This window comes from Rhincodon typus, chromosome 20, assembly GCF_021869965.1.
Source record: "Rhincodon typus isolate 14 chromosome 20, sRhiTyp1.1, whole genome shotgun sequence".
NCBI lineage: Eukaryota > Metazoa > Chordata > Chondrichthyes > Orectolobiformes > Rhincodontidae > Rhincodon > Rhincodon typus.
The window spans coordinates 21,739,709-21,766,499 of NC_063351.1; the positions used below are offsets into that span (position 1 = coordinate 21,739,709).

Consider the following 26,791-nt stretch of genomic DNA (forward strand, 5'->3'; position numbering starts at 1 on the left):
CCCACTTCCGTGAAAGAAAAAGACTGAATTGTGATTCATTTTTCAGATAGTCCCATTCCATACTTTGAATCCTCTTCTGACTTTGGTTTTACACTGACTGAGCTCTCAAACCGAGTTTGAGGCCCGAGACCCGTATCCCACACACTATTTTATAACTTTTAATTCAAACTTCAACCGCAAGTTTCTCGCTACACGTATTGATCTGAGCTGCTTCCTTCCCCCTGCAGTTTGCGTTTAAGGTAACAACTTTGTCCCTATAATTTCTGTTTGAAGACAAACAACTCGCGTGGATTGTATATGTTTTTACCTCCTAAAGGATTCATTATGTTAATAATAATCTCCGCATTTGATTTTATTGGTTGTCAATTTCACTACAAGAAGAAGAAAGTATCTGTACGTAGACACAGAGAGTGTGAGGAAAAAGGAGGGCAGCTCACCAACGCGCGCAGGTTGGAGCTGTCAATCGCAGACCTCGTCGCTATGCGATTGGGTATGTTAATCAGAGCTCCATACATGGCCGCTATCTCCTCCCCTAAACGTCAGAATCTGTCAGCGCTGGTCCCGGGGGTTTAGAGTTTTGGCTCCCGGGAAAGGATCCATTCCTAGGGGAAAGAGGGCTGAGTTTGTATGTTTCCATCCATTCTGTGAGACGCTAAAGGCCCTAATCAACCTCTCCTGTGTCCAGGAACACCTCTATGGTAATCATTTTTCGTTTATTTGTCTTTTGGAGCAGGAGAACCTTGTCAGAAGTGGTCGATTCAGCAGTGTCCTAAGCAGAATACCTTTGATGCTGTAGCAGGATGACACCACACTGAGAGAACAACAACAAACAACATTTTTTTTACTCTTAAACCAAATTTCCCGCTAGTTGCACTTTTCTCCACAACGGATCACGATCCAACTAGCGCTGAACTACTCTTGCAATTGTTTATGTCGTGCCAATACAGGACAGCTTGAAGAGGAAGCAAGTCTGAACTCGGCTTTTCTCTTACTGATCATAACGAGCAAAGTCATCTCTCATCTATTTTCCCCCCCTTCATTCGCCGTGGGAAAAAAAAATCTGACATCTCCTAGATCCTAAACCCGAACAGGAGCTGGTTGTGCAGACAAAAAAAATTGTTTTAATGTTTGGAATTCAGGAAAATATACCAAGAGGTGGGACGACCATGAAAGAGGAACCGCTAGGAAGTGGGATGAATCCGGTCCGATCATGGATGCACACTGCTGGGGTAGTGGATGCTAACACGGCCGCCCAGAGGTATGTATAATCCAATACTACCTTCCATCTGATTTTTTTATGTTTCTCGCATCGACCCAAAATCACCAAATCCCCTCAATACTCTATCAATTACCCCCTCTCCCTGTGCTCCCCTTCACTTTCCCTTTCATTACATCATATTACTGCTAGCGACAAATCAAGAAATCTCTAGTCTCCCAAATGTGATTCCCATCTCCCATGTTTTTCATCAGTTCCCCTCTGTCTCCAGTGCAGCTTAATTCTCACCGATATACTGTTATTGTTTTCCCGCAGCGGCGTGGGTCTGGCGCGGGCACATTTTGAAAAGCAGCCGCCCTCAAACCTCAGAAAATCCAATTTTTTCCACTTCGTCCTGGCCCTTTACGACAGACAGGGGCAGCCCGTCGAGATCGAGAGGACAGCTTATGTAGACTTTGTGGAGAAAGAGAAAGTAAGTTGCTCACTGTAGAAATTATTTTCTCTTTAAGTGCACAATAACTAACGAGCATAACGGTACTCAAGAGGCGCCCAAACCACGTGTAGTTCTGCTTGTTCTAACAGATCTCGACCGCTGCGAAAAATAGCTGGCTATTTATGACATTGTGTGTAAATATTATTTTAATGCAAAAGCCTAAAAGCAAATTGTTTGCTATTGATTAGACTACATGAACTCGCCTTCTAGATACTAAAATGGAATGCAGTTAATTATAAACAAAAATATTTAAAGTGACATGAGAAATGAACTATGGAGTACAATGAACGATATAATTACTCATTTATAATGGTTGATTTTAGGAGCCAAACAACGAGAAAACCAACAATGGAATACACTACAAACTTCAGCTACTGTACAGCAATGGTAAGTTGAATTGAATTGATCGAGAGCTGTACCGGTCGCTCTACCTTTATGTATTTTAGTGGAGCTTGAATGCGTGTCATGTGGTGTAGATATTAATCACTGTTTATGGAACTTTGAAGTCTTACCTGGTTAGCATTTGGGTGCAAAAATAAACTAAAAGGACCAGCAATTCAACGTCGCTTCTCCTGATTTATTGAGGCAAATTTGCTTTAGAAGTGAGCATGATGCTGCTCCCATACCTTGAAGCAGGATCCTCGCTTAATCTTAAAATGTTGAATCTCATGCCCTGTCCTGTGTTGTTGCACGCTAATCTGTGGAGCAGTCGATTACACTGCATTGAAGCAGGCGAACGCAGGCTGTGAGATAAATCCTTCAAATAACATTTTAGAGCAAAACAAAAGATTAAAACAGTGCTGTGGGCTTGCTTTCCCCAGAATTGACAATTGACTCCAAATTGGAATACCCTAATCGAAGTGGTTAAGGGTACCTGTGACATGTGTAACAATACCCTTTGAATAATGTGGAATACTTGTGGAAAACTCAAATATACTAAGTGTGGGACAACATTGGCCCGGTTAAAGACCAGCGCTCCACGCTCAACTGCACTGCAAATTACACAATCCAACTAAACATAAAATTTAAAATAAATGTCAAAAAATTCATGAATTTCTTGGGATACAGTTTTTATTTCTCTGATGAATATTTGATTTATGTTTTATCGCCTATCAGCTTATTTTATTGCGTTCATTACAAGAATATCAGTTCCCATATTTTGTAAAATTAACAGTATCCTTTTACAAACCGGTATAGTATCCAAACTTGGCTTTTTATTTTAGAATGACCTGGCTGTTGATAAGTTTCTTCCATTGATAACCCACGTTTGCTCTTTTAAGTACCGTTAAATTTGATACCACTTTATTTCTAGGGGTGCGGACAGAACAGGATCTCTATGTCAGGCTCATCGATTCAATGACCAAACAGGTGAGACAGTCACACATACAAAAAAAACTTTAATTGTTCCCCCATTAGAAAGTTTCCAACCGTTGATCTCTAATCCCGAAGCTCAGTATTGTGTACAGTTTTACGTGTTGCTTGGAAAGCAACACTTTTGCAAGTTGAAGTATTCCAAATGAATCGTCTGATTTAAAAATAAAACATTTTTTTTGTATGTGTTTAGACAAGTTTGACTAAACGCGTATGTTTCGGAATTCCTAGCGTTAGGTTCGCGTTTTGTGAAGTGAGGCGTGATTGGATTTTTGTTTTGGTCGGGCAATTGGCTTCTCCATTTGTCTGCGGAGTTGAATGCGTTCAGGTGAAAAGTCAGCGTGTCCTTTTCTAGTTCCAATTCACCTCTCAGCCCAGACTCCATAATTCAGCTCCACTTTTGTTCCTGCCCAGAAGCTGCAGCTTTGTGAGGGTGCGCCAGGGGTCATGAAACAGTCCACTCCCTGAGATCAGCTGTATTTCTTTATCAAATGTCTGTCATACCTTGTAAATAACATAATTACAGGCAGTTGCTTATTAAATTATTTAGCCTGTCTTCTGCAACTTCAAAGATGATAAGTGCGGTTGATCAAAAGTGCTGCACAGTAATTAGCCAACCGGAGTCGGCACGTTTACACTTCTATCTGAAAGTCGTCGAATATTTCACCAGCTCCACGATACTTTTTTTTAACATTACATTGTCATTTTATTGTCACAAAGTCATTGTGAATGAAACAAATAAAGAGCATCATTGAAGAAATTGCCCGAATGGCTGGGTCTCTCCCACTCGAAGCAAACCGTTATTTTCTCTTGATCTTGATTCACTTTTTGGTCAAGTGACTTTGGTTGATAATACACTCGATATGTGCTATTCGGCCATCTCATGAAATCAGATTGCTTCCTCTTGATACAAATGTACAAAACATCGCTGTGGACATGCAGTGATATTGTTGATTTTTATTTTAAAAGAGCCAGTTTTTTTTTAGAAAACACCGTTTCCTCTTATTTTTGCACACACACAAACTCTAAGATGATGCACTAATGATTTTTTTTTGGAATTAATGATTTAAATTTGATAAGCGATTGACAGCCAGCACGAAACCCCAATGTTGTTTCTCCTTTGCAACAGTTATTTCAATAGGTCAGAAAATCCCCTTAATGTTCTTCAGAGCTCTGCAAATTGACAATGTGGTTTTATTCCCATTGTATCTAACAACTTGTTTATCGGGGTGTCCGTGGCCCAATTTAAAGGGGTGGACACACATTGCTTGCGAATCGCTTGGTACGAAGGACTACTGGGTTATTTTGAAAGATAACTGCTGTTTAGCCACACATCTTCCTATTTTAATATTGCAAATGAGGCTTCTCAAAAGCGCTAATCTCCTCAGTTGATTGATGGGAAATAGCCCTGCAACTGATCAAAGAGCCATAGACGCAGAACAACTCGTTTTTATTGATTCAGTTTTTTTTGCGGAAAAGGAGGAACATTGCAAACCAGTAGGTGAATGGAAAGATGTTTTGAGAAGGGACACCCTGACCTCCCCAAGTTTAATGGTGTTCTATTTCAGGGACAATAAACAAGGAGGGTGTGTGTGTGTGTGTGTGAAAATACATCAGAGCCGAGCGTCAGTTACAATGCGGGCAAAGTGAATCTCGTTAGTTGAATAATAAGAGAGCACACAGCTTTGAGCTGGGATCCGATGCGCTCAGTTGAGTTGTAAAAAAGCTCGGTGCGTTTGTGCGCACTGCTCGTTGGAGGCGAGTCGCTGAAAGGCTAGTGAGGAGAAGGCGAACACACCTAGAGCTCCAACCATCTGGCTGCTGTTAGAGCGAATGCTCAATAATTACTCAACCGTACTCCCAGACTGTCTTTTTAGAAAAAATCATTGTGTGTAATTGAAAAATAAACACCAGATTCGCTGCACGAGTTAAGTCGCAAAAACTCTCCGCAGCTTTTGGTTTTGAGAGAAGGAAATGCAAAGCGACGACGCCACGGTCTGCGTTGCTTCACAACTTGTTCTGTTGCCACCAAATTAATGCCATTAACATCCCCCTCTCCAAGAACTGAGTCGAGGCAAATGTGATGGGATTTACCAATTAGCGTTTTTAGTCGAGGTGACACCCAACTGAATCCTTGTCCCCCACTCATAAAATATACAATCAGAATTGAACGTGACATGTAATTAAACCTTGGGAATGACAGCCATTCCTCGCCTTTCTTTAAGAGCAAGCACTACCTGGTATTAATGTGACCATGGGGTTCAGAACGACTGAGCGCCAAATATTCCAGTAACGGGCCTTCTCCAATTCATCTGTCCTTAAAAATAAGAAGTTTGTTTGTTTAAATGAATAACAGGAAAAGTGTCATTGACAATGTTCTGAAAACCATGTTCACTTTCTTTTTTGAGATGACCAATGTTTCTGCGGCATTTAAACCATAGATGATGCAACCTAGGCAACTTTTCACTGTTACTTGGCTGATCGTTATTTCTTTTGATAATTGCTTTAGCCGATAGTATACGAAGGGCAAGACAAAAACCCCGAAATGTGCAGAGTCCTACTTACGCACGAAATTATGTGCAGGTAAGTTCCTTATCTAGCGAGTGGGTTTTTGTCAATGTGAAAAGTTACACACAATTTATTCTCTATTGATCACATAGGCCTGATATGAAACTGTTTGCGGTAACCGTGCAGACCTGCAATAACTGTAAATATCATAGGGAAATTAGAAGTATTTCTTGCAAACCAACAATTACAAATGTCTTTTATTTGGTACTAAGGAAAGCAACATTTCTCCATCTATACAAATGAAAGTAGATACTACATATCAAGAATAAAACAAGTGGAAGTTATGTGATAGTAACTATAAAATACTTCCTTATCAGAATACGAACTCTTGGTTCTTACTTATATCTTGAGCACTGGGAAAGTTAAATCTAAGATGCTGATTACTTCACCTGAATAATATATTATCCCCACAACTTTTACTTCACTCAAATAAGAGAACAACTATAACAGATCATATTTAGTTGATTCATTTTTCAGTGATGCTGTAGGAGTCAAAGATCCTTCAGTCATTTTACTGCCATTTTCTTCACTGTGTTGAGCCACAGATAAACCATAATCTGTTATTGATAAAAAAAACTCTGTGTACTTATTGAGCTCATGTATGTGAGAATTGATTTTGATACTGTCAGTTAACCTTTTCTCTAGTGCAGTGAGGCATTCTTCATACTGTTGTTAGATAGTATGCACATCACCAGGATTTGTGTCAGAAGAGCAATTTCCCACCTGTTTTTCTAACTACCATAAGAGTTTCACCCTACAAGGGAAATAAAAATGCATCATTGATTTTGTATGTATTGAATGTGAAATATAGTTGCTAGTTAGAACAGAGCTGATCAGGAAGTGCAGCCAGGATTGCAGGCTACAGTAGCAGGTATCATACTCTAAGGGGCATACTATTCCAAGCTATTATGCTTATTGCTTAATGTCATTTTACTTAAAACGTACTGTAACGGTGCTAATATACAAAAGCATAGTTTTCCTCACACAAGGTAATAAATATAAATTACAACCAATAAAGTGAAATTTCTTTATTATCCACCACTGCATGTATTGCAATTAACATAGAAGAGAGCACAGATGTGATTTAAGCTGTAAGTGGAAGACTGTAGACTTTCTTTAATCACTTTAGCTGTCAGATTTAAAAGGCTTTATATACTTTGCCTACCATATGGTGTTAATTTAGCCAATTTAGACATGTAACCATTATACAACTATGATTTTTAAAGATATAATCATGTATTATATTTGCCATATTCTAATTTCAATTACATTTCTGAAACATATATTCAGTAAAGGGTTTATTTTAAATCACAAAAGGGGGCACAATCTATTGCGGTACCAATTATTAAATGCCCCACAGAAATATTGGTTGAAGGTGGCATCTTGCATCTTCTCCAGAAATAACAGCTTGACAATTAGAGGTAAACAAAAGCAGAAGCTGTGAAAACTTATTCCCAAACCTCCTGGCTCTTTCTTTTCCGAGATCAGTGCAAAGAGAGACACCATAACATGTTGTTTTCCAGTCTTTTTAACATTGCTATTATGCCATTGCTTGTTCACTGGCCATGAAAATGTTGAGGTTGACAGCAGTGGGGAGGGGGTTGGCAGGGTGTGAGTGAGGGCGAAGTAGGTATTGCATTATTTGAAAAAAATTACATTTGAGTTTTTTATCATTTATAGCCGGTGTTGTGACAAAAAAAGTTGTGGCAACAGAAATGAAACTCCCTCAGACCCCGTCATTATTGACAGGTATGGAAGTATTTTTATTCTTTGATGCCCACTACCCTCAGTTTTGCATTCAGCTAATTCAGCAATGTTCCATTTGTTGTCCTTTTGCGTTATCATGCACAGGTGGGTTGACTTGGAAACCTGGTGGCTCACTCTGTGGGGATTCAGTAATTGCTTGTGAGTTGTCAAGGGAAGCAGTTTCATCTGCCACCATGCTCGCTGTGAAGAGTATTTTATGCCTAGAGAGCTTTTGGCTTTAAATGCAGATATGTGCTCTAATCTGTTTTTGAGTAACTTAGTATTTTATGTTACTTTTAGTTGTCATTGGTTTAATATTTAGCAATGCATCATTCTCTTTCGGTTAAAAGAAATATGTGTTGCTGAAAGGCTTCTGGTATTTAATTTGTATAAAATAGTTGCTGTCACATATCAAAACTTATCGTAAAGTATAAGTATGATAATTTGCTTTCAAACTTAAATTTTTGTGCATTTTGAACGATGGTAGAGTTTTAGCTGCTTTCATTAACTTAGGTATCCTCTGATCATGAACTTTGGTTTCAGTGTCTGAAAATTAAACCAGGAAAAGACCCAAAGTTAAGCCTGACGAAATATGCACCACCAGTAGAGAGCAATGCCAATGTTTGATTAGCTGGAATAGCTGTTTGCTTAGTGGAGAATGTTAGCTATCTGACAGAGGGGACATCTTTCTTATTAGTAATCAAATAGGGCAGACCAGTTGTTGCCATCACTCTGGGATAGTGTCAGGCAATTGAAGGCAGGTTCAACAGTTTGAGGAACTTGGTGTTGAAAAATCAATACAATTATATTTATCTTTAGAGTTTCTGTCCTTATGGACTCAAAGTAGAATTTCTAAATAAAGGGTGCAATTATAATACAAGTTACATTTTCTAATTTATTAAGTGAATATTGAAAATAAATGCGCTGCATATTTTTTCTTAATATTCTTCACTAATATCAGCATTCTCCATTTTGTTTGTCTGACTGAAAGTTATAAAAGTGATTTTGCATTTTATGACTTGGTCTATTATGATGTTTCATTACAGTAGCTATTGAGCATATGTACTGAGCAGATATTATGATGTAATTTAAAGACGCATTAATATCACACATTTATTGTGTTATCAATAGTGATGGGATTATAACTTGTAATATGATTTATGTGAAAAAACAGGTCTATTACAGTGAAAGGTAAATAGCAATGCTAATACGTTGAATTTCAATTTATACAATAAATAAATCATAATAACAATGTAATTTGGTTTGGAAGCATTTCCAGGAATTCTGCAGCAACATAATTAGAACATTTTATTCCAAAATATTTGAAAACAAATAATTGCAAAATTTATAAACACTCAATAGAAAAATATGCATGGTTACTGAACCTGTTTTTTACATCTTCTTACAGTTCTTTATAGAACAATTGTATTTTATTGGCTAAGAACATTGTAGCAAAACATATTAATGAGTTTTAAGAATAACTGTTGTGTAGTTTACAGTAATAACTGGTGCAAATGCCAGAAGCTAAATTATTTATGAGAAATCTGCTGCTTGTTTCTAAATTTACTTGAAGTATACAAAAAAGTTGCAAATGTAGGAATTCTAATGAGCTTAAATTACACCATATACCAAGTGCTGGGGTTAGATTGGGAAACTGTAGCCAGTACTGTAATACCCCTGCAATATACAAATCTAGTCAGAAAGAAAGGTAGAAAGTTTATAATCTTGACAAGTATAGAAAAAGTGTTTCAGGGAAAGCAAAGACATATAGTTCCACATAGAGACCATATTGGTTCCTAAGCCTTGCACACATTAAAACAAAGTTTAAGTGAGAACCGATATTTGCAGAGTTTTTTTTCTCTATGTTATTGCATGCCTTAGAGTCCCCTGATGAGCAATCTCATCACTTGGCTAGTTGGTTCTAAAAGGAATCACAGGGAGCACGCTCTACCAGTTCCTTTTTGCCTTCGGACACATTTAGCAGGTTCTGAACAGATAAGGCATATTTGTCCTCAGGATATGAACCAATAATTCAATCTTGAATTGAGATCTATGACCACACATTTGTTCCAGCTCAAGTCCAAGCAGTGTTCTGTAAATCAAAGCCATTGTCCATCGTTAGGTGAAAAAAAAGCTTACTGCAAATAAACTATTTAAAGGAAAGTCTTCTGACCAAAATGTATTCAATGCAGGGTGGGTGGTGGTGTCAGATGGTGGAGAGGGGGTATTGGGGGATATTGGTGGGACAGTGGTGAAATGGGTGGAGAAAGAACACATTTGCTTTGTTGTTCTGCTGAGCAGGATGAGGATATAATTTTCATAGTAAAATAATGTTTTCAGGGAAAACAAAAAGCAGATGTTCTTTATTCAGACCTTCCATTGTCTATATCTTGTGAATCTAAAGAGATAAATCCTGTTTCACCCATACATTTTGATGGCCTTAAATGATTACAGGATGCTGCAAAAAATGTTTAAATTAGAACCATAATCTGGGCTAAAATAATTTTTCCATGCTAGCGTAGTGTATTTTATTGCTAACTGCGGAAATTCCTGGAAAGGTACATCCTCTTGCCTTTTCCTTCCCCGTGTGGGTTCAATGTAGATGGATGCAATGTCCAACTGTTGAAAATTGAAAAGACTGATTGTTGAGGAAGACAAGAGGAGGCAGGATTATATTACAATCACAACACAGCACAGCAACGCGCTAGTGAGAGCTGTGGTAGCTGTGCTGGGATACATTAAATGGGTTCACGATACATTACGGATAGCACACACAACAGAATGTTCCCAGTGGCACCCGTGCAGTCAAATAGCAAGTTGGCATCTTTACTTGTAGTAACTGGCATCCCCTGTAGAGCTGGCATTTCTGTACAGTTCAGGAGACTTATCATTCCAAGTGTGTCCTATTTTCCTGTACAGCAGCCAGACATCTGTTTATCCCATTTTCTCTCTCTTGGAGCGATTGGAATGGCTTTAGTTTAGTGAAAAGTTTAGTCAGGTTTAACAGCTGTTACTGAATTTCAAGCCTGCTGGTTTCTAAAATATTTTCATTGACCTTTGAATTTATGTAGAAAACATTATGTTTTTTAATGCTTCTGAGACAATATAAATTCATGATGTTTAAATCATTTTGAATTTGTTACTATCATTTAACATGTAATTGTTGAGAAAGTTTTTTTAAATAATGATTCTTTTACGGAGACTGTTATAAATAGTGTAGAATGAAAAGTTCTGATTTATCTATGGCTATAATTTAACGGTTTTGTTTAGTGTTTATGTGATAGTAGTATAGTAGTGGAAGAATGATTTCAGTTTTCTTAGTCAACATTGCTTCCTTTCACTTCCTGTCACAAAGGTCAAAGAAAGCTGACCTTTGCTGGCAGCTTCAGTTGTTGAATAATTCATGTGATTGACTTTTTGTCAGTGCACACAGTTGTGCTCTGGGACATTTTATTCATTTACCTCATTTAAAGCGCCTTTCTGCACCTGTTCAACTATTAATATCATGTAATTTGTGCCTAATGCCGATTTTGCTTAACATTCATTATATTTCTTATTAGCTATATTTCCAAACGATTATGTATGATTATTACTAGACCCTAGGAACAGTGATGGGCTATTCCCCAGACCTTTACATCTTCTTGTCAGGCTGTTTTCGGAAGCAGTGAGAATAAACATTTGACCAATCCCAGTGTTTTTGTTCCTAGTCCATATCCAACCATCAGTTAAAACATTTTCCCTTATGGCTTTGGAAAAGCATGATTAAACCCTACTCTGTTGAAGCTGTACAAATGCCAGCATTTATAAGGTCAACGGTTTTGTTAAAAATGCAATGTAAATTAGATTCTCCGGAAAAGGATATTAAACAAAATTTAATTCATTGTCTTCTTGAATGCCATTTATGTTTTGGCTGAGCCTGGGACTGACAAGTAGGATTTTAAAATTTTAATAATTTTAGATTAAACATTGTTTTGTTATCTAGCACTTAGTATGCTACAGTGTTTGGACAATTAATGCAAAGCTGTGATTGTTGGTGGTTTCCACTGTATGTTTAGAGATTATATAGAAACCTTCTTTGAATGGCATGTTGTCACTACATCTGCATAATGCAATTAGAGCAGTACAGTTTAGTGTTAAGTTTTCCTCCTCACTTTCTCGTTTACATTAGCATATCAACTTTATAACATGGGGCAGATATTTTCTCAGCTTTTTGTTGTGCTTTGATTTCACTTTCCAAGCTGTAACTTGTACCAAATAAACAGTAAGTCATCCGCGTAAACTGTTGTTTCTAGGCTTCCACCGGTATTTCTGCACAGATTTCAAGGCTGCAGTATATTTCTGATTAATGAGCTTGGCAGTAGAAAATACATTTCAGGTCAGGAGAAACTACAAGTGCAGTCTCCATACAAGTACACAGGTGTGAACATTTCTGCATTATTTATGACCATCTCACATATCTTGTGCTGTAGAGGAAAAAAAAACAAAAAAAAAAGTTGAGAAATGCTGTGCTTATTCAGTCTCCATAACTAAATATATCACAGTGACCAAAGATGATGATGGAATGTCAGGAAACAGGGACAGTGTTCTGCTGGGGTAGGGAGGTGGGAGAGAGAGAGGGAGAGGGTGGGTGAGGGTGGGTTTTCTAGGGGTGGCAGGGAAGGTTGTGTGAAGGGGAGGAAGCTGAAAAGTAAGGCTAGACTGTAAAATTTGAGAGAAAGGGGGCTGCTTAAGTACATATAGATAGCGAGAGGCGGATAAGTGGGAGAGAATGGGAGGATAGCAGGAGGGGAAGGGGAGACAAGCCAAGCTGTCAGAAATTATATAAAGCAAAGTAACCTGATAGAAACCATTCCATTCTTCTCTAGTTGTCTTATCAGGTGAAAATGAGAGGTACTGCCATTGCCTGTAATTTTGTTCGGATGTCTTTGATAAATTGCATTAGTTTATGGAAAATTCTACCAAAATCAGAACACTATTATTTCATGTTAAAGAAATGGGTGATTTTATCAGCAAATGACCAAGATTTCTTTCTATACCCTGAAGAGAAAATAAACCATGGAAGTGGAAATAGAGCTGTTTGAACAAAGTATTAGTAACAAAGTTTATGAAAGTCTGAATCTGTGATTCAAGATGTTTGGTTTTTAGCCAAAAATGATGTAATAGTATATTCATTTCCTTCCACAAATCTTTAATCACTTATAAGAATACAGGGATTGGCATGGAGGGGGAGGGGTGTATATTGTGACTTACAGATGGAAATTCCTAGCTTTACTGAAGGGGTTTCCACTGCAGAAGCCAGAAGATGATTGACAGACAGGACTACAGGAAGTGAAGTCTCAGGGAGCTTAACCTGTACTTGGCAGAGCTTCCACAGATTACACTGAAGAGAAAATGAAAAGCACTTGTTTCAGTGGAATTGTGGAACTACTAGTCAACAAATAATGGATGTGGACTTGAACAGAAAACGGTCTTTAAAAAAATAACTTTATATGTATTGCCCAAATTGTGTCAGTAAACTATAATTCAGAAATGTATATATTTTTTAAATTTACTTGGTGAGCTGTCTGTATCCGAAGCTACTTTTATGAAAGTTGAGATATAATCAATATTCACAGATATCACCAAAACTATAGTGCATCTTCTTATGGAATTTTGAGTGTCATTGCCAAATTCAGCTAGGTCAAAGAAAAAAAAAGTTCAGTAAATAACTGAGTTTAATATAACAGAATTTGTTTTAATGAGGTTTGATGATAAATTACTGTAAATGTAAACTAACTAAAATCAACTGTTATCTTTCATGTATAATAGTATATAATGTAATGCTTAACAGCTGGTTAGTTTGCTTGAGACTATGTTGTGTTTCTCAAACAGTAACTTCATTTGGGAAATGAGTTGAACATATGTGCAAAGGAAGGGCCTTACATTTGTGTTGTTGTAAGACATGTAGCATGGGCCCAGCTAACGGAAGAAGCTGGCTCCAGCTTGTCGCTAGTGAAAGACGAAACACGGTTACACATCTGGTGAGAAAGAGCAGTTCATTTGCCGAGACAGCTCTCCCTGCTGTAGCTGAAAGAGGCTATTTTGATAGAAACAAAGCATTGGGGGCTGGGGTGTCAGTTACTACAACTGGACTGACTGAAAAGTCTCAGGGTTCAATAATAAAGACAAACTAAAATTATAGCACACAGAGTTAAACCCCAAAACAATGCTTACACAGACACTTTTATTTAACAAATCTAATCTCCTCCTCACAAAAGTTTACTTGAAAAGTGGCACAAGTTTTAAAGTGAAATTAATCAGCTGCTAAAAAAAAGTTATTGAAAGTAAAATCTCTGGACTCGGACTTGGTTCATCTGACTGTGACATATGTGCAGTAAAAGAACTTTATTCGATTGTGTATACAAGACAAACACTCCCCCTTTTTAGTATTGAATGCACTGCTGGTGCTCTGCACATTCACCCTAGCCACGCTCACAGGACTTGTGACCGCACAGAAGGCTCAATTTAAGCAGGCGACAAAAGGCCCTAACAGTTGGAGTAGGGCTATTAATGCACAATGGGCAGACGCGGGTGCCCATTCTTTGTGAATAACAACCAGTAAAATTGAATTGGTTTTGGTATTGTGTGGATTGTAAGGAATGCACTTTGCCAACCCAAATTTGATTAGGATTTCCTCTACAAGTTTGTGTAGCCCTTCTGTGGTGCGTATGCCTCAGCCGGGTAGCTATTTACTTTCATCCAAATTACATTATCCATTTGTTCTCGAAAGGAACTATAACCGTTATTTTTATCCATCTGGAATGGGGTAAGTAATAGTGAATAAAAGGGACAGATTTTTAAAAAGGAAAGAATGATATATAGTTTCAGCAAACTGTTTCTTTTAAAGTTAGAAGTTTTAATTAATTTCAGTAAAATTTATATATGTGTTAATTAGGTCCTGTGCTTTAGAGTAAGAAAGATTCTATCTTCAGGCAAAACAAACTATGTAGTTTTGAAGAATGTGCCATATTTACACAATGTAAATCATTATAAAATATAAGAAATCAATTTACTCATTGGATTTAAATTAGTTTATGGTTATTTTAATTTTTCCTCTGGAATTTATTATAAAAAAAGACAAAATGTCTCCTTATGCCATGTAGACACCAACATTTTAATGCTGAGAAAGTGGTTTTCTAACAAACCTATCAGTGATTGTAGTAACGTTACAATCAAGTGCACTATAATTTTACATTTTTGCACATATAAATAGAATACAGGAAAACACAACTTGTTTTTATCAGGTATGTTATTTTGCAGAGAGCCCAAATGTTGGTTGATACAGGGTTTGTTTGTCTATGTTAGAGATTTTGTTGTGTCTTTTCTATCTGGCTTTATGTATGACAAATTTCTAGGTAGAAATCAGTAAGCTTATTAGCTTATGCATGGAAGCTACGTACTGGTGACATAGATCTATTATGGAAAAATCCTAAGAATGGATTCTGCAGGAATTAGAAGTATTGTCTTTCACAGGTTAGTTTCTGTACTGGGACATATTAAGTTGGCTATGGAAGATTGCAGCCTTAAACTGAAACAGCAGTGCTGTTTCAAATTGCTTTTTCTTTGTGATTTGCACTTCTACTAAACATCCTTTTAAATGCATGACCGTTATGATGTTTTTCATAAAACTTGCACATTTCAAACTACCCTTCCTAAACATTTGTTGCACAGTTCTTAACAGTTGAGCATCAAAATTATCTTCGAGTACGGTTTTTCAAATTTGAGGAATAAAAGACTAGCGTTCCTTCATTATAGGAACTATCATCAATACCAGACACACACACTCTTTGTTGAAAAATACAATGTGCCTTCTTCTTAATAGTACTAAAACAATTAGCTCCAAGATGAAGTGCAACATTTGTTTCCAATGCATTATATGAGAAGAAAGGCATTAAGTGGATCCAGTGGGTCTGATGATACACGCAGTTCAAACATGAGGAGTAATACAAGCCTTTCCACAGATTCACACCCTGAGCATTTGTTTCAAGTTAGAAGAAGTTTGTAAATCAGATCAATATGTGTGGATTCTGTAGTCCCTTAGTGGGATCTCTTACGTCAATTCTTCCTCAATATTTGCTTATTAGAAGTGGTGCCAATGTGTGCTTCCCACATCCATTTCCATTTTCAGAACACATAGCAATTTGTATTATGACACTGGAAAGATTGGGTAAGGAAATAATCTGTGGATAGGATTGGACATGCTACTGGGTCCTGCTGTTTGAGGTCATAGGACACTGACCTATGTGGTGGACAGAATGCATCTGTTACCTCCATGTCCTGTGCAGTGGTCCTTAGCCTAGAGAAGCCCCTGGGGATGGTGGGATGAATTAAGCAAAAAGCTTTTTAAATAAAAACAATATACATCATTTATTAAATTAGATATTCTACATCTACTTTAAAAAAAAGTTCATATGAAATACTGAAGAAAGGAGCTGTGTAAGTTAAACACAGTACTGTTGTAGATCTGAAGGCTTTTATCATTAAAGTATTCAAAATTAACCTGAAATAACTGTTGAATCATATGCAATTCAGATATTAGCCAAGTGCCATTTTCAAGATAATTTTTCATCTTTCATATGGAGCATCAAAGTAAGCTACCACTCATTTTGCCTGAGAATTCATTATAATTGCTTCTACCACTTTTAGGTTCCAGAAGCTCCATGTTTCTTCTATGAAATAAGCGGTATTTCAAAACATACTTTATTCTCGTTCATTAAGAGCAGAAGTAGCTAATTTGCAGTGACTTTGTGCTATGATGTGATAGTAATTAATCGTATGTGTTTCAGGTCAGCCTGTAACCAGAATAGAATTGTCCAATTGATAATAATTGTACAAGTGATGTGTGTGAAAAATGTTGAGATGTACAGCCTCATTATGGAAACGTGTGCCTTTGAACTTTGTGTCTTAAATTAGTTTATGTTGAACATAGTCATTTGTTACATCTTGAAGTCCAAAAAGACCATGTAAAATATACCATTGTTCATTATAAATTAAAAACCTGTTGGCTACGTTCATTGCTTTATTATCTCCACAGACTAGTCTGCTGGAGGGTTATGACACATTATCCACAGTTAGATACGGTGTTAGCTAGGCTGCACAGTGGAACCCTGTGCCAGTGTAGTAACAAATGTGTGTCAGCATCATCAATTGAATGTAAAAGCTCTCCGTAGCAAGAATTTGTCTTTACTGTTTCTTACCTGTCGCAATGGAATTTACTGGTCAAGTCGAGGACAAAGGCTTGTTTAGGTGAAAATAATGATCATGAATAGAGTCATAGTGGAAGGGGAAGGAAAATGGCGACAGTACTTGCTATCAAGACCTGCAATTCCAAGAAAATATGAGTGTTCTGATCCAGGGAACCAGTAATTATCTTTTTGTGAAGAATGTACAATGGTGCTAGGATGATGAATTGATCACAGATTGGAAGCGTGGTTTAACTGTCATGTTACAGAGATAAGAGGGTGCTCAGGGATTGCTCATTCTTTCTGCTAGTTCACAGCCAGCCAGTTTATTAGCACAAATCCCAAATGTTTAGTAAACTCATTAGGTTCCATCTAATGCTAATTTATCATCATAGATAGAAACATAGCAGTTGAGGCCAGAGGACTGTACAGAAACCTCACGATTTACGGAGCTTTCTGATCAATCACACTCCTCCTGCTGGTCGTTTCTCTTTAAAAGCTTTAAACTGTACGGAATGATACATAGGATTAAGCTGCAGCAATCATTTTAGGTACCCAGGAGTTATCTCTCAGAAGATGGTTATCAGAAAGATTTGGAAAATATAAACTTTAGCCAGGTGTGGTCCAGTTATCTTCACAGACGGATAAAGTCATTGAGCATTTTTTGCTGGAAACTGCTCTGTGTAGAAATGCATATTATTGTGCAAATGTCAATTGGAATATATTTTAAACTTTATATGGTGGTATTGTCTATGGAAACATATCAGGCTTTTAAAAGACCAATGTTCTTGGCATTTTCCTAAATATTCAATAGTATTTTGGAGAGGATAATAACCTTTTCTGATCTTCAGCAACAGCTGCAAAGATAATGAAATTCTTATGATATTTCACCAGGTAAAATGTGAATTGCAGAAGAAAAGCTATTGAATTTTTATGGATCTTAATCATATAAAATGAGATTCATGGGGCATACATATAATCGCGCTCTTTAGATTTTTCTTCTCCTTTGGGCTGCAGTTCCACAGATTTTTCACTATGTGGTGTTAGGTGTATCTTTGCGGTAAACCTCACTTTCGCTTCCAAAAAGAAAAGTCTCAAAAACCCTGGAATCGGATTTGACTAACAGTGATAATGAAATATGGCAGAAATTTCCTTGTGCTAGTTCAGTGGCAGGAAAGGTCCTGAACGGTCTATATTAATTCATCTGACTTATGTTCCCATGTCCTGATTCACTTTATGATTAAAAACTGCTGCAGGTTTCCTTGCCAATTGAAATCAGATCTCGTCTGCAGCACAGTTGTATTGATCCCTATTTAACATCAAGGCTCAGAATTGATTGGTATTGATTAACAATAAAAACACTCTGGTGCTTGTCCAGCAGTAAGTCCAATATTTAGAATGAAAGAGTACTGTGTTCTACTGTGTATTGAGTGGGATAAAGCAGAAATAGTGGTAAATGTTAAAGAAAAAGCAGTAACTCTTTGATACAGCAGAAACGGATCAGTTGTTTTCTGTATGGATTAAAACAGTTATCATTTAGCTGTCCTGCTTTTTAGCATCTTTCATATAATTTAGTGCCACTTATGAGGACTACTAGGTTGAAGTTATTTTTGCTTTTGCTTGTCATTCTTACGTATTAGGTGAAGCATCTGCTCCCAGGCCTTCACCAGTGCTGCTTTGTGACAGGTTCTTAGAAGGTGCATTCAATATGACCTCGGCTGCTGACCCATTCACTTTTAACGAAGAAAAGACCCACCCTCCATTTGACATTTTTTTGAGAGAATTGCAGTAAATATATATATAATGATTCTCATGCTATGATAGTAGACAATTCAAACAGTTAAAGGTTAAGCAGCAGAATTCATTACATATTAGCTTAGTAAACTAATTGAGTAGAACAAAAATGTGCAAGAAATATTTAGACCTACGATAATTTAGCATTCCCACACAACAAATGCCTGTGTTGATTGATTCTCCTTTGCCAGCCCTTACTGGTTACTTTTGGCAACCATCTGGGGCTCAACTACTGTTTGTAAGTATTGGAAGAGGCTGAAAACATCTGATAGAGATTATCCAATGTTTAACATCCAGAAGTTTACAGTTATATAATGATCAAACCTCTCCCCCACAAACTCCCTTGGGATGTCAATTGTGTGAAGATGCTTTTAAAATGTAATGCCTACTAATTGAGACTTTTCAAGTTGTACTGTATATGCAGACTGTTACTAATTTTATTTGGTATAGAGCAAGCCCAATTTGCTTCTTGTAATGCTGATTGAGAAATCATTTCAACAACGCTATTCCCCCAGAAGTACTTGTTGTTTGTCTGTCAAAAGCTGCTAAAATCTCCTCCAACTGGGACCATGAGGTCAGGCATGTCCATAACAAAGAGCAGTCTGGCAGTGTCTAACCACTGTGGTTATAGTTGATTGTGTAAAAGCAATAGTTTGCTTTTTTAGCAGCAAGCTAAGCCTACCAAATCTATCCCTCAGGCTCAGAAATGCATGGATGGAAATAGGTCAGTTTCCTTGTGATTTATTCATTGACCAAACATATAGTTGAATCTGAATTTTTTTTAAAAAGGGAAATGCTACAAATATTCAGCAGGTCAGGCAGCATTAATGGAGAGAGAAAAATAATTCACGTTTCGGACTGTTGGCTTTCATCAGAACTATTTAAATCCACTCTTTTTTCTCCACTTTTATTTGTCTGATACATAAAATACTACAATAACTTTATCTTCCTTGATATGCAAAAAAATTAAACACAATAAACAAAGTGTAATCCAGAGATACAGAATAAAACATGCTTGCCTTTGTTTTGTTTGCATTGTAAAATATACTTTAGAGATCAGATATAATAGTGGAGTGCTTATTGTATTAGCAGTCAACTTGTCTGGGCTGAGAGTTCAAATTCCACCAAGGCAAGTTGTGAAATTGGATTCAGTAATTTGTGGGCTATCACCAGATAAAATTATTATAAAAATTGCTGAATTATTGTAAAAGTGCAGCTAATGCAATAATGTTCTTCAAAAAACAGCGTTTACTGTCTGTTTCTAATTTGGTTAACTCGTAACTTAAGCACACACAATAGGGTTTGCTCATGGTGTGTAATCTGAAATTCTTAAATCACCCACAGGTTACTTAATTGTAGCACAATGATCTTGGACAATTCTAGTGGTAATGATCCAGTGTTATTTCAAGATAGGATTCAGCCAGATGACCATAACACAGACTCATGAAATAATCAATTACATCTATAAGGCAGCACCGCTGACCCCTTTATTATCTTCCCTAGGCAAATATTGTACTTCTGGTAGAATACATACATACAAAATTAGAGCAGAAGTAGACCATTCGGCCCCCTCCAGTCTGCTTGCCCATTCAATAATATCCCAACCAATCTGTTTGTCTTTCAAATTCCACATTTCCATTTATCCTTGATTCCCCTGTTTAACAAGGAACTATCCATTTCTGTCTTTAAAATGTTTAATTACCCAGCCTCCATACCTCTGAAACTGAGAGTTCTGAAGTCTAAGAATCCTCTGAGAGGAAAGAAATTCTCCTAACTTCTGCTCTGAAAGAGTGATCCCTAAATTTTCAACAGTGCCCCCTAGGTCTGGACCAAGCCAGAAGAGGAAATATTCTTTCCACATCCACCTTGTCAAGACCATTCAGAATCTTATACACTTCAATCAGGACATCTCACTCTCTTAAACTCCATTAGTAACAAGCCCAACCTACCCAACCTCATAGGACAAGACAACCTGCTCAATCCAATCTCGTGAACCTCCTCTAGACTGCCGCCAATGTGTTTACATCCATACTTAAATAAGGAGATCAAAACTGTGTGTGGTATTCGAGATGACATCTCACTACTGCCCTCTATAACTGAAACACAAAATGGGAATGTTCAGTTCCTCCAATAATAAAGAATAACATTTCGTTGGATTTCTTGATTGCATGTTGTACCGACATGTTAATGTTTTGTGACTCATGCATGAGAACACCTTAATGACTCTGCCTTGAAATTTTGCAGCTGTTCTCCAATAAATAATACTGTCCGTTTTTTATTCTTTCTGCCAAAATGAACAACTTCACATTTTCCCACATTATACTCCATCTGACGGATTTTTGCCCATTCATCAACCTTTTTATAGCCATCTACAACTTTCCTATATCTTCCAGCATACTTTCCTAACTATCCTGGTGTCATTTCTGAATTTGATTTTGCTCCCCTCTTCTAAGTCATTGAAAGAAATTGTAACAGTTGCACAGACCCCTGTGGGATTCCACTCATCAAATTTCTGTCAGTCAACCAGCCTTCTATCCATGCTAATATGTTACCCTCTGTATCACGAGCTTTTACTTTCTGCTATAACTGTTGATGTGGCACCTTCTCAACTTTCTTCTGGAAATCCAAGTATGGTGCATCCATAGGCTTCCCTGTATCCACAGCATGTAGTCATTCTTCAAAGAACTCCAGTGACAAAACCATGCTGACTGTTCCCAATTGCCTTGTGTTTTTCTAAGTGTGTAGTTATAATCTCTTTAACAATTGATTCAAACTCTTCCTTTTGACAGATAGCAAGCTAACTGGCCTCCTTCTGTTCTTGAATTATATTTGTTATATTTGCTACTTACCAATCCGATGGAAATTTTCCTGAGTCTGGGGAGTTTTGAAGAACTAACATCAGTATATTTGCGACCTCTTTTAAGAACCTAGGATGAAATCCACCTGGATCTGGAGATTTGTCAGCCCACAGCTCCATCAGTTTGTTTGGTACCACTTCCTTTGTGACTATAATTTTGCTAATTCCTCTCTCGTTTCCACCTTCTGATTTACAACTATTATTGGAATAATATTTTTGTGTCCTCTATAATGAAGACAGAAGCAAAATATTTGTTAATTGCACCTGCTATTTCCTTATTATATACTATTCCCTCCCTAAATAATTCCCTCCCTGAGGGCACTGTGGGCCTACCTAGAACATAAATTACATTGGTTCAGGAAGGTAGCTCACCAACACCTTCTTTAGGGTAACTAGGGACAGGCAATAAATGCTTGCCAGCCAGAGGTGCCCTCGTCCCACGAGTGACTAAAAAAGTAACTTCCCATTTTCACTCTCTAGAGAATCACTTTTTTTCTTTTTCTAAAAACTTGAAACTCTTGCTATTCATTTTTTCATTTCTCACCAATTCCCTTTCATACTGTGATTTCCTACTCCTGATTAACCTTTTAGTTATTCTTTACCATTTTTTATAATCTGAACAATCACCTGACTTGACACTCATGTTTGTTCAGTTATCTGCTTTTTTCATTCAGTTCTATACTTACCTTAAGTCCTTTAGTTAACCATGTTGTCCCTTTAGAATTTTTCTTTGTAATAGGAATATACTTGTTTGAAGTATTCTTAAATATCCCCTTAGATGTCTGCCATTGTGTCTCCATTGATCTATCCCTATATCTGGTATGCCAGCTCACTTCATGTAGCTCAGCTTCCAGTTGTCCTTAATTACGTTTAAAATACTAACCTTAGACCCAGTCTTCTCCAAACTGGATGTAAAATTTGATCATATTATGGATACTGCTGCCCTGGCATGCCTTAACTCTAAGATCATTAATCAATCACGTCAAACCACACAATACTAAGTCTAGTAAAACCTGCACTAGTTTTTTCTTTGGGGGTTTGGTGTCGTGTGTATAGATGGTTCTCACCAGGACAAAAAGTTAGGGGCAAGCCAATAGGCTAACAACAAACCTGCCCTGCATTCTTAAAGCAATGCAGGTGGGCTACGTTGATGGACAGTGAGATATTTGTCCATCAATGCGAGGAAATCCCACCCTGTGGCACTGGTCACCAATCTGATTGGTCAGCAACTCCAGCAGTCTCAGTGGAACTCTGTACTGGGTGCTGTTGGGACTGCAGGCAAGCTAATGAAGGAGGTCCTATGTACAGTATTCAGGTATGTTAGAAGATTTTGGGCAGCACTCTTTTTTGCGAATCGGGGTGCAAGAACGTTGGGCATTGGTTTTGAAGCACAGGCGAGTAGGAAGGAATGGTGTACTATCTTGTCTGGAGAGGGTGAGGGTGGCTCTACTGGGCAAAGGACACACCTTCCAAAGATAGGATCCTGTTCCTTTGCATACATTTAAACATTTACAAAATATGGGACACCACTCACACACCCCCTACTAACCCCATCCATTTTATGGCTTGTACAGTATGATATTGGGTGTCAACTGAGCGTTTAACAAACTGAACTACCCTTTAATTATTTATTAACGTGGTGTACAGGCCATCAAAATTGGTCCACCTTCTGATTTGTAGGGATGAGCTCAGAGGAGCAGTGAGAACGTGGTGGACTCTCCACTCTCCCTATATTATGTGGTTCTGGCCACGTTTCCTGGGAATATATAATAACCAGCCCATTGATCTGTAACTGTAATCAATCACAGGTAATTATCCTCAGCTTTCCTCTGGCATTCAACTCTTGCATCCAGGTTTAGATTAAGTCTGTGATAAAATGGAGCCAACTAATGCTGGCAGAATCTAAGCTGAAAATTGGTGCACAGTTTAGTGAAGAATAGGTGAAGCTGACTAATACTGTTCATGGTTTCTTCCATCTCCTTTCTGATTATTGGTAAAAATAAAGTTGACAGAGAATGAAAGAACTACTCTCTCATTGGAGAGAAACAACTAATGTGGGTTTAACCTGAGATCACCACGCCTGAAACAAGGGGCAAACTTGAGAAAGTGGGACCTTCATGGTAATCTTACCCAGTATGGGAATTGAACCTATGCTGTTAATGTCACTGTACATTGCAAACCAATCCCCCAGCCAACTGAGCAAACCAACTGCTTTGATTAGTGGTACAACCTATTCAGTTCAGTCAGCTTGACATTAAATCTTAGCCAGATGCATTAGGCAGAGTGAAGGTGATTAGAGTTGGCAAAATACCAGTTGTAGTGCTGAGGGCCTGCACATAATAGCTTAACATCTTCTTTCTCGAGCTGTGTCACTTATACTGTGGTAATAGCATTTACCCTGACAAAGTGGAACATTGTTATCCACCTCAAAAAGAACAAATCTAGCCAAGCTAACTACTGTTTTATCAGATACTTCCCAATAATAAAGAGATGGAGGAAGCCATTAATAGTGTTCAAAGTCAGAAATTGCTGGATAAATTCAGCAGGTCTAGCAACATCTGTGGAGAGAAAGCAGAGTTAACGTTCCATGTTCTGTGGATCTTTGGTTTTCCATTAATAGTATTAGTCAACTTCACCTATTCTACAACAACCTGTGCACTAATTCTGAGTTCAGGTTCTCCCAGCATTATTTGACTCCAGACCTCATCACAGCCTTAATCTTAACATGGATGCAAGAACTGAATGCCAGTGGAGAGCTGAGAGTAATTGCCAGCAATTTCAAGGCAACATTAAACCATGTGTAAAATCAAGGACTTCAAAAGAAAGTAAAATCAGTGTGTGTCAAATGGAAGATAAAGTCCAACAACTGGAATCATAGCTGACAAGCAGGAAGATGATCGTGGCTGTTGAAGGAGCACCTTCAGGGCAGCATTCTCATCCCAACTATCTTTAACTGCCTCATCAATGACCCCCTTCTATCATAAGGTTACGATGTTCACAGATGACTTACAACTCTTCCAACAATGAATCCGCCCATGTTAGCGTACAGCAGGACCTGGACAACCTTCAAGCTTGAGCTGACAAGTAAGTGTCTAGTAGCACTTGAACCTTGTAAGTGCAAGGCAATGAAACAAACTTGTACATGACCTTCAGCAGAACTGTTTTTGTTCAGGCTTTTTTTATATTTTCTCCAATGAAAACTTATCAATTATCTATTAATTATGATGGTTTTTTTAAGTATGTGCCTAACCCATGGCAACCAAGTTTGTAAAGTTCAAAAAAAAGTGGTAAATACATTAATTGAAAATTGTTAAACATTAAAGAAAAAGCAGTTGTTGCCTTGTCTAAGTAATGAAGAACACCTTAGAAAATGTTTTGATACCTGTCTCACTATGGGATTGAAATAACTAAATGCACATTGTTTTTTAAATAAAAGATTATTGACACAACCAGGCATTTAAAATAGAGTGCTGGGGAATCACTAGGAATGCTTATAAAGACAAATTGCCAGAGGAATTATTTAAATCAAGGCTTACATGGTGACTCACTAATGTGGGGAAATGTAAAATATTCTTTATTTCATTATTGCTGTGCATAAAAGAACTTGAGGTTGTGCCCCATCCTCTGAGCCAGACATTCCACGTTTAGTTCCCACTCCAGTCCTTGATGACCAAGGAGGATGCATTCATAATGGGGCCAAACAGGTTGAGTATCAATTGTAAATCCCTTCTACATATGCCAATAGCATTAATTAAAGGGGTAAGATTCCTGGTTAGCCATATGATGGAAAGAAACTGGAACTCCTGCCGTCCGTCGCTACCCACAGCTCTAGGCTAAAACATGCATGTAAGAGTATTTATTGCCACAGCAATTTGAACTTCTTGGGGAGCCAGTTGGCTGGATGGTTGACATGGATTAGATTGATGCCAACAGCATGGAATTTGATTTCCATTCCAAATAGGGTGGATTTGGTACCTGCCTCCTTACCCTACTTGTGCCAGTGATCATGATGCTATGGGTCAGACATGACTTCAAAAAATTGAAGAAGAAGAAGTCATGAAGATGTGTTATAAAGTAACTATACTAAGAACTGAATGGACTTGGGATTTTTGAAAAAAAGTTAGAGGGATGGGAACAATCAAAGAAGGAAGTCCAGTTGATTAGTTATTGAAAGAGTCTCAGTCATCAATACAGAGTGACTCGAAAGGAAATTAAGCGTTAACCCAAGGTCAGAAGAAAGGAGGGTGTTTGCAAAGGTAGATCATTGGAGGAGATTGTTTGGGTAGCGTGTGGTTTGAAAAGTAATACAAGGATCTTGAAATCAGTTAGAGTACAGGGTAATGTGAGTGCAGAATCTAATGGTTAGAATATACACACCAGGTAATTGAACAAACCATCAACAAGAAATTAGCACTTAAGAGAACTGCAGACGTAGTAATGGTAGCTAGACAGGTAGGCCTTTACCAATCCCACTTCTGAGCTGGAGTATAGGAAATATATATGAAAGATCTACTGTTTGAGATCTTTTCCAGTGGTGGTTGACAAGGTTGTGAAATGGGTCATTGAATATATATCCAAAATTCTGTTGGATCAAGCATTTGTACTTCAATGTACTGCACTACGCCAACCTATATAAGCTTAAATCTTCTTTGATGTTAATTTCTACTGACAAAATATTAATGGTCAAATGTTAGAAAATAAGGATTGCATCTAACAATATGCATTTAGTGAACAATTTTTATCAATTTTGTTCTTAGACTGCAAGCAGCATTGTTTACACTCCTTCTGTAATAGGTAAGTTCTCACATTTGGCTCATTGCCATTTATCTTGCATTGTGCATCGGTACAAGATAAAATTGTTGTATCACGGGTGTAAGATATGCAGTATAAACTTTGACATAATTCTGCTAAACCCACAGTAATGTAAAACAAATAGGAATTTAAAATACTTAGAATCACAGAATCCCTACAGTGCAGAAAGAGGCCATTCAGCCCATTGAGTTTGCACCAACCGTCTGAAGAGGATCTCACCTACCTGTTCTTATAATCCTGCATGAGATTTTTTTCCACGGCTAACTCATCCAACTTGCACATCCCTGGACACGACGAGACAATTTTTTCAGCATGGTCAATCCAACTACCCTGCAGACTTTGGACTGTGGGAGGAAATCGGAGCACCTGGAGGTAACCCACGCAGACACTGGGAGAATGTGCAAACTCCACACGGATAGTCATCTGAGGCTGTGTTGAATCCGGGTCCCTGGCACTGTGAGACAGCAGATTTATTGGCATAATAATAGTAAAGGCTTGCCAGAATGACCAAATGCAAAGTTAGGAACTAGTAACAAAGGGTTCACAATAACTTGGTGAGGGTGGAGTCTCTGCCCACCTGAAACATCAATATAGTAGTGAATGAGGTTGGGAGTGACCAACTCGCTACATTGAGCATTCCAAAGGGAAATAGAAAAGGGCGGCCATAAGAATCCCTGGCAAATGCTAATCAAATGTCTGGTCAGAGCCCACCC

At 37.7% G+C, this 26,791-nt stretch overlaps 1 protein-coding gene across 4 annotated transcripts in view; it reads left to right on the forward strand.

Annotated features, from left to right (window-relative positions):
* The first annotated feature begins 577 nt into the window (after positions 1-577).
* The window catches only part of ebf3a (EBF transcription factor 3a), a 138,860-nt gene continuing 112,646 nt past the window's right edge, over positions 578-26,791 (forward strand). For all 4 annotated transcript variants that reach the window (XM_048609096.1, XM_048609097.1, XM_048609099.1 and 1 more), the window contains exons 1-6: positions 578-1,258; positions 1,532-1,688; positions 2,033-2,096; positions 3,022-3,077; positions 5,590-5,663; positions 7,329-7,397. In XM_048609096.1, coding sequence (XP_048465053.1) covers positions 1,125-1,258; positions 1,532-1,688; positions 2,033-2,096; positions 3,022-3,077; positions 5,590-5,663; positions 7,329-7,397 — 554 coding nt within the window. In that variant the 5' untranslated portion in view covers positions 578-1,124. The remainder of the gene's footprint in view (positions 1,259-1,531; positions 1,689-2,032; positions 2,097-3,021; positions 3,078-5,589; positions 5,664-7,328; positions 7,398-26,791) is intronic.